This window comes from Cygnus olor, chromosome 3 (assembly GCF_009769625.2).
Source record: "Cygnus olor isolate bCygOlo1 chromosome 3, bCygOlo1.pri.v2, whole genome shotgun sequence".
In the NCBI taxonomy this organism is placed as follows: domain Eukaryota; kingdom Metazoa; phylum Chordata; class Aves; order Anseriformes; family Anatidae; genus Cygnus; species Cygnus olor.
The window spans coordinates 25,253,514-25,261,931 of record NC_049171.1 but is presented as its reverse complement, the minus strand read 5'-3'; the positions used below and the strand labels follow the sequence as shown (position 1 = coordinate 25,261,931).

Here is an 8,418-nt window from a genome sequence, read left to right as displayed (position 1 = left end):
ATCCCTGCGTGGAAACTGCAATGGAAACCCCACTCGTTTCATTCGTCTCCGGTGCCGTGCAAAGCCCGTCTGCCCTGGCAGGGGCTCCCTGCTTCAACGTTTCCTTCACACCCTTGGAAAAGGGGTATCACGTCCAGTCTCTTGGCATGGAGCTCTGTGCAAATGGTAAGCGCTTCGGCTGGCACCAGTGGTGCAGTTTGTGCTTTATCTGTTTCTTCAAGTCTGGAAAGCAAAAGAAAAATACCCAGGATTTCTCAGGGTAGGCAGCAGGGGACATTGTGACAACGCTGAGCGTGCAAGGCACCAGAAACGGCAGTGGTCTGCTGAGATCCTCCCTTTGAGCCTCCAAGAAAAATACCCTAGGTCCAACACCTGGGACAAGATGGCTGCAGGGTAGCAAGGCCCTAAACCACCCTAAATCACCACATTAAGGGGAATTTAATGGCTCTCCTTCCTTTCCCAAGGGATAATGCACTTGAATAAGCCTGCTGCCTCAAGCTCAGAGTTTATATACTGCCAACCACCAAGTAGCTTTTGCAAGGGAAGAGCCACGTGTCTTTATCATGCTCAGGGGCAGGAACTTGACAAGTGTCTTTCACAGTACCACGTCTTTATCATGCTCAGGGGCAGGAACTTGACAAGTGTCTTTCACAGTATTAAAGGTCTGTTTAAATTTTGTTGTTGAAACTGTCAGTTTAGTAACAAGACAGCTAAGAAACAAAAATGCTTGATTTAGAGGAGAGTGGTAAGGCAGTAATGGAAAGCAAAGGAAAGGGCAGCTGGGAATGCCTAGATTTGAACCTAGGTGAGGCTACAAATATATCCAAAAAGGTATCAAAACGTATCCCCTGGCTTTAGTGGAATTCCTCTAGATTTAAAGCAGTCTGAACAAAATCAGAAGGGCTGGTGGGTTGGCACCTGGCGTTTTACAACAGGGATTGCAAACAGCTGGGTGACTAGAGTTTGGCAAGTCACCATTTGTCATCTGAATTTAAAGAAGTGCCTGAGGCAATGTTCCCAGCCTTGTCTTTGAAGGAGTTTTAAAATGACGTGTTTTATTTGCACATTGGCATGTTCTGTGATTCAGCTGGTGAGCGCTGACTTCTTATAAAGGCAGGCTGACTGCTCTCCGATCATCGTCCGTGGTATCTGTAATTTCACTTCTCTGTTTCTGTACAGAATGCAGAATTATTGTCCGGTAATTACAACTGAACTGAAGAACGAATTTGTGTTTTTGTTTTGTTTTTCTCCTTCAGGAGAGATTATTTCAGATAAAATGGTATTTAAAAGAGGAACATACATAGCTTTTACCCAAAGGCATTCTTAACAGCTTTTACCCAAAGTGATACAATTTGTCACAATCTAAGAAGAGTTTGCCAGATGAAATCTAATTTTTAGTTCTGTCTAAATCAATGTGAGGCTCATGCCTTCTGTTGTTAAAATCAATGGCAATTTAAGAAGTTGGGACCTGTTTCTGTGAAAACCTAAACCAGATCATTCTCTCTTAGGTCTGTTCTTTTTTTTTTTTTAAAAAAAAAAAAAAGTCAGCAAATCTACACCACGTTAAGTTTCACTCTGTTCTAAATAAAAGTTTCTAAAGGTAATTCCAAAAACATTTTGCTCTTTTGACTCAAATATTTCCTTTATATCATATTACCCATATAGCTGGATCTGTGGATTTTCAACAATTCTATGTGAATTTTCCAAAGTACACAGGACTGGACAGCTTTAGTGTACGTGACTGTTTTTTGTAGCTGTGTGACTTCAGGGGTCTTACCCTGCACATCCTAACAAGCTCCAGAGACATTCCTGAGACCCTGCAAAGCACAGCCATTGCTCCTACCACCTGCGGACATGCTGCGATTCTCTGAGGCTAGTCACAGCATTCATTTGCTCTAAGGCTTCCCTGACAAATAGAAAAACTGATTGAACTGAGAGAGGTCCAGTCAATACACGCTATTGTAGAGCTGCTTTCTTTCAGCTCTTGTTGTATGAGATCTGACAGCACGGTTTTCTTCCTCCTTGCAATTTCAGGCAATGAAAGAGGAGCTAGTGCAGGGAAATAAACCTTTCTGGAGAAGAAAAACAATAACAACAACAAAACATACTGAAGAACAAAATTAGAAAATGTATTAGGTGCCCGTTTTTGAGAGGCTGCAAGCAATTAAAGCAGAAAAAGAAGTCAATACCTGCAAAAGTCTGCTTGAAACAAGAGGTGGAGATGAAAGGTCTAATCCTAGGTACCTCATAGAAAAGGAGACCATCATCAGGAGCACATTGCAGTAGGCACCACAGCACCCACATCTGTCTGCAGTGACAACTGACGCTGTAGTTCCATGGTCTGTTAGTTCTGAATAAGTGCTCACTGGAGCAGGAAGGGGTGGTTTTGCCCTGCTCCCAACTCTCATTCCCATCCTCTCCCTTGCACCAACATCAGTGTTCATGAAGCCTGCCAGAGCCCATTACTCTCTGAACACGTTCTTTTCAGACATTCCACATGAGCAGGGTGTAATGTTTTAATATCAAATTTACTTATTTGAAGATACTTGACATTACACAGGATTTTGAGTTACCAGAGTGATGCACCAATATACTGAACTCACAAGTACAATACAGCAATTGCAATATACAGTTGAATCACTATAGAAACATGACTGCCATTACTGGTATCTACATGTACACAATCATGATGCCTTGCATTCCCAGTTGCCATGAAGGAAGAGGCGGGTTGAAGCCAGCTGAAGTCTGTTCTCTTCAAAGCTTGTTTTGATGGTTATTCATTTTTTATACCCCATGTTGTGCTGAGCTACATATACACTTCCCCCATGCTGGCCTGGCTGGCTCACGAAGATGATACTTTCTGTTGACCATTTTAGGGAATTTAGGCCATTTACACAACCAGTTGATCCACCCAACTGATAGAGCTGATTATCTGCAACAATGATCATCTTCCGGTCCACTTGGGTTGAGATAAGTTCGTTTTCCTTTACAATCATTGTGGTCACTTTCTACATTCCTTCCTGAGCTTCATAAGAACATCATCCTTGCCTACTTCCTCTGAGCCTTCCTTTGTCGTAGGAGTTCGCTGATCAGTCACACAGCCACATTAAGGACTATGCCTATTCATTTAATTAAGCTGTGCCAGAAACGGTAACCAGGCACAGGAGCTTGAGCATCTCTGCTTAAATAATAAAAGCAATGACTTCTGGCCATCTCCCAGACGAGTTCCTGGGCATGATCTGGAGTTTAGCACAAGTAGGCACCACTCTCACCAGACGGGTTGCGTGTGGACACCCTGCTGTGGGTGGTGACCAGACGGTAGGTCTGACAGCATGGACATGGGCAGCCACACGTTGGCTGGCCTCGGTGTCTGAGAACAACCCAGGAGGACGAGCTTAGCTCCCTAATTCTGGTGTAGCCTTTCTGCAACTCTTCCTTGCTTGTGCTAGGTTAGACTCCAGCCCAAGGTCAGCCCGAGACTAGGTGAATGGCAATGAGTCGTTTATTACAGCCTTTCTGTAGTCTTTCAGCTATCAGGATGTCTACAGAAGTTGTTAGTTTTCAAGGGAAGGGACCTGTCTTACTGATCTGGGGCCTGCTTGATGTGTTCTGGAGTTTAAAAGGAATGAAAATTCCACACATACAGCCCACAAGGGAGAAAAAAAAAAAAAAAAAAAAAAAAAAAAAAAAAAAAAAGGGTTTAAATAGCTGGGTTTCATTTTCCCAGAAACTTTTATTCCATGTTTAAACTAAAACAGGTTCATCACAACAGATGAACGCCTTGACTGAGTGCTGCCCAGCAGGTTGCTGGCACAGTTCTGCACGAGTGTTATCAGGTATGGGATGTTGTACTGCAATAATGAACTGGGGATGCATACTTTACAAATTTATGTTGTGTACATGAATTCATTTTGGGACCATATGTTTCCCCTGCTGATTCAAAATCCACACTGCACATAGAGTGTATTGGCGTAGCGAGAAACACTGAGTAATGTAAGCATTAAACACAGGAACTAAGCCGTGGTGCTAACGTACAGACAGAGGAGTTCAAAGGCTTTCAGAGCCCGTGTGGCCCATCATGTTGTCCCTGGGGACAGACGTCCTCCGAAGTGCTGGTGGTGGGAACGCTAAGCCTCCTTGTCAGAACCATCACCCCAGGTGGGAGCAAGTGACTGCGACTTTCCAGTCGGTCAGGCAGAGATTAGGGCTCAGGAAAGGGCAGAGGAAAGGCGAGTGCTGTATCTTGAAATAAATGCAAGATCTGAGTATAACAAAGCTATCTGCTGGAAGCAGCTGGGCGGTGAACAGCCCTGCCCTCAGGCCGTGGCCCAGGGGAGCTCCCCAGAGAGGGAGCAAGGCCTCAATCACTGCACCAAGCACGTTACAAACATAGCTGAAGAAGAGCTCTCTAACTCAGTGCTCAGGCACCCACAGGGCCACACACACTGCTGCTCAAATGTCTGAAGCCAGCCCTACTATTATTAAACCAAAATGCACTCCCCTACTTTCCTTAAAGAAGACAAACCTCCATTATCAAAAGGGGGAGTTACGCTCAGTTAGCTTGTAATTCTGATCTTAATGGGTTTCGTGCTGTTGCCATTCTTAGACAAGCCTTCACCATGTGGGCGGAAGCCGAAAACCTGCCAAGAGCTAAGAGACAAATAAGAAACTATTTGAGGAATGGGGATTTCTGATGAGAGCCCTTGATGATGAATTCACTGCAGTCATGAGAACTGGGCCAGAAGCTGAAACGCCGAGCTGCCTTTTCCTGTAGGGTTGGTGCTCCAACAACAGAGCTGGAGCAAAAATGTGATGTTTATAGAAAGAGACACGATCAATGATCCATACAAGGGATGTAACAAGGCAGCTACCTTGTCAAGATGATACGAGGAGGAGTAGTTTACAGCAAAAAGCAAATAGGCTTTGGCGATGCTTTTTTTTTTTTTTTTCTCATAAAAGGAGGTCGAAGAAAGCAAGATATATTGAAGCTGACAGTGTATTGAACTTGGCAGCAGTTCAAAGCTAGAACCTCTTGTTCATGCTGTGCAGAGCATGCACCTGCTATGTGCAAGAGGTAAAGGACGAGGAGCACAGAGTCCTCGCACAGAGTAAAGGGATGAACTGACTATTCCTCCCATGTTTCAGAGGATGCTCTATGCAGTGCCCAGCACAGAAGATAAACATATTCAGTGAGTGTGTGCGTGTGAAACTGCTGCAATAATATAATAAAATCCTGACACTTAGGGCTGGTAGGTGTCTATACATAAAAGAATATATTTTTTTAAATATGCTCCATTGAGCTTGTAATGCTTCTCCTGGTACATAACAAAAAGATGACAAGAGCTGTTTACAGTGACCATTCATGCAGGTTAAGTCCGAACAAAAAGCTCCATTCAAGTGAAAGGTGAGGAGGGTGTGAGGATACCGCCTATGCTAAGCTAAAGCTTCAGAGTGGTTTTTCTCAGCAACAACTGCATCTGGAATTTAGCACACTTCACCAATACGTAGGAGTTCAGGCAATTTTTAACTTGTCTAATTATAGCATGTCGGTAGTGATACTATAATTACAAGTATGGAGGCACTCTCATATATATGCCTAGAGGAGCTTCTGGTGCCAAGAAGAGCTGTTAGCAACCACAAGTGTCCTTGGTATACACAGTGCTAATTTACTTGTAGTTCAAATGTATGTAAGTGCTCAGACACCTAATTGAGTCCCGGCAGCTGAACAAGTTCCTGTGCACGAGCAGTAGCTAAAAGCTTGCGCCACAGCAAGAGCAATGCATGCCAGCTTCAACCTGTGGAGATTTATGCTATATACTTTATTTCTCATTTCCAACAGGAAGTGAGAGTACAAACAATTTATTTCTGTGGTTGAAGTGACGCCTGGCAACTCATTAAACGTCAGTAACATGGAGTTTCTGAGTTCCAGCTGTTTCCCTCTGACACAGAGAAGCCCTCCTGGAGATGAAGGAGTCTGGGGACATCCCAGAGCAGCAATTCCCACCCACACTGCAGTTGGAGCCACAGCGACTGCTCAGAAATGTTTGTTCCTTACCATGTTTTAATAAGTTAAATCAAGGGTGACTTCAGGCTGACAAGAGCTGAGGTCTCATAAAGTCTGGGATTGCAGAGCTGAGGAGAAGTAGACACAAAGATACTTAATTTCTTTCTTATTTTAATAAACAACATGAAACTTGAGAAAAATAAACTCCAGCGAGCCTACAACTTTGTTATTCTGCAGGAGTTACTTACACTTAATACAAGTTATTTTCCTTGCACTGCTGCAAAATTCAAATAGACCGCTGATTTTAATATATCTGGGCTTCTTTGGTCAATTTTTCAGAGCACTGAAAGCAACTTCTGGTTTCTGTTTCAAAACACAAACATAAACTGAGGTTGGATATATATCACTACAGTTTTCAATTTTAGAAAAAAAAACAGTGCATAAAATTACTCCAATAATAATAATAAAAACAGATTAATAGAACAAACATATTGAATCTCTTCCTTTTGAATGAGAAAAAGCCGGTTACAGAAAAAAAAACTGCTATTTAAAGTTAGCAAATAATAACAATACAGCTATTAGACATTGAAAACGAGAAAACGAGATCAAATTTAGAAACAGAATCTTTTACCACAGAAATCACTGGAAACATTAAGTGTTAAATGTAAGAGACAAAACTGTCTCAAAAAGAGGAACTTGACTCATTTAAATTGAAGCCATGCAAGAGAAATAAGGACAGACAAGAAAAAAAGATGGAAAGAAGGAAAGAAAGAAAACACAACAAGAACTGGGTCTCTTAATCCCAATATTTTCTTAAAGCGGCTGCTCACATGTGTAGATCTACTAACCTTCCACTCTTAGAAGTAGTCAACAAAACCTACAGAATACACTCAGCACACTGGAGCTTGGTAGGACAGATATTGATGTTACAGGCTAGTACATAGTGTCTGATAATAGTGCAATCGTGTCATTCACCTACAGTTCTGCTCCTGCTGCCCTTTAAAAATATATATATATTTCAAGAAACCCTAATAATTATGGGATTTGTGTCAAAGGACTGGAAATAAAATTTGAAGCAGACAAATAAACAGGTGTCAGCAGACAGCATCTTGGAAATTTTCTAAATGCAAAAAAAAAAAAAAAACGTAAGCAGGAAATGGGAATTAAGATTATAGGCCAAATTCTGTACCTGAGGCCCAATTCCCCCTAGAACAACAGCCTCTTTTTGAAGGGAAAACTTCTGCTTTCTGAGGACCCCACTGTCACCTCGTGTTGACTTTAGCACAGGCAGGGCCTTGGTTGGCAGTCTGTCTCAACCTGTAAACTTGGGACGTGGTAACCTCTGTCGCGAGGGACGTTCATTTTGGCTGCTAACCTGGCACAGCAGGAACAGTTTAGTGTCTTCTGCTGTACTCAAGAAAATCTCACTGTGCTTAAGGGTGAGGGAATGGATTAGATCAGCTTGAAGACCTTTGTTTACTTACGACCTTGTGATGAGTCTGTGAGGCCTCTCTGGAGAGCCTCCAGGACTATTCCCTTAATGCTCCTTGGGTCGTTAACCAAATGACTCCAGTGGGGGTGCAACGCCTTTATACCTTTCACCTATCTCCTGAAGAATCAGGGTCCTCTCTACGCACACATAGCAGGAGACCATCCCTACCCTGAGGAGTTTAGAGTCTAAAGCAGTCAAACAAGGTAAAGGGTGAGGGAGAAAGAGATGAATATCCACCCTTACTTATCTCAGTGTCTACTTATATCCATTATTGTTCACATCTGGAAAAAAAAATGCAGCACTGATTCCTAGGAGAGAAAAGCAAACCACCCTTCCTTCTGCCCCCGCCCATGGCAGGGGGTTTGGACTAGATACTCTTTGAACGTCCTTTCCAATCCAAGCTATCATACTATCACCCACAAGGCAAACCAAACTACGTTTCATTTAACAAAAAGAAAACTTAGGCTAAAGTATCCCCCTACACAAAAGCTGACATGGATTTGTGGCCTTATCTCTTACCAAAGATTATTCCCGACTGCTGGTAATTTGCTGTCAGGGAACACACTCAGGGGCCTTTCACAATTCTCCACTGTTTTGGGTGACTGAGTTTTCAGTGTTTCGGAGTGGACTCTCTGAAGCCCACAATGATCAATAAGAACAAGAAAAAAAATGTTATTTCATATGTTTAAGCTCTACCTTGGTGTTTTTTGGTAATTGCCTGTAAAATATATTCTCACGCTTTCTCCTTCCCAGGCTATGTGAGGGAAGGTCCCAAGAAGGCTGCAGAGACTGCAGGGCAAAGGCAGGTTCTGCTTCAGAACTGAAGCAGTGCTTGGGAGTGGGAAAAGATACCCGAACACTTTATATTGGGGAAAACAGTTACCCTCGCCTTAATACGTAGGCCGAGCAAGCACCAGAGACA

At 42.8% G+C, this 8,418-nt stretch overlaps 1 protein-coding gene across 1 annotated transcript in view; it reads left to right on the top strand.

Moving 5' to 3' along the window:
• ELOVL5 (ELOVL fatty acid elongase 5) overlaps positions 1-8,418 on the top strand; it is a 50,681-nt gene continuing 42,263 nt past the window's right edge. The window contains exon 1 of the mRNA XM_040553950.1: positions 1-165. Within this exon, the coding sequence (XP_040409884.1) occupies positions 21-165 (145 nt within the window). The 5' untranslated portion in view covers positions 1-20. The remainder of the gene's footprint in view (positions 166-8,418) is intronic.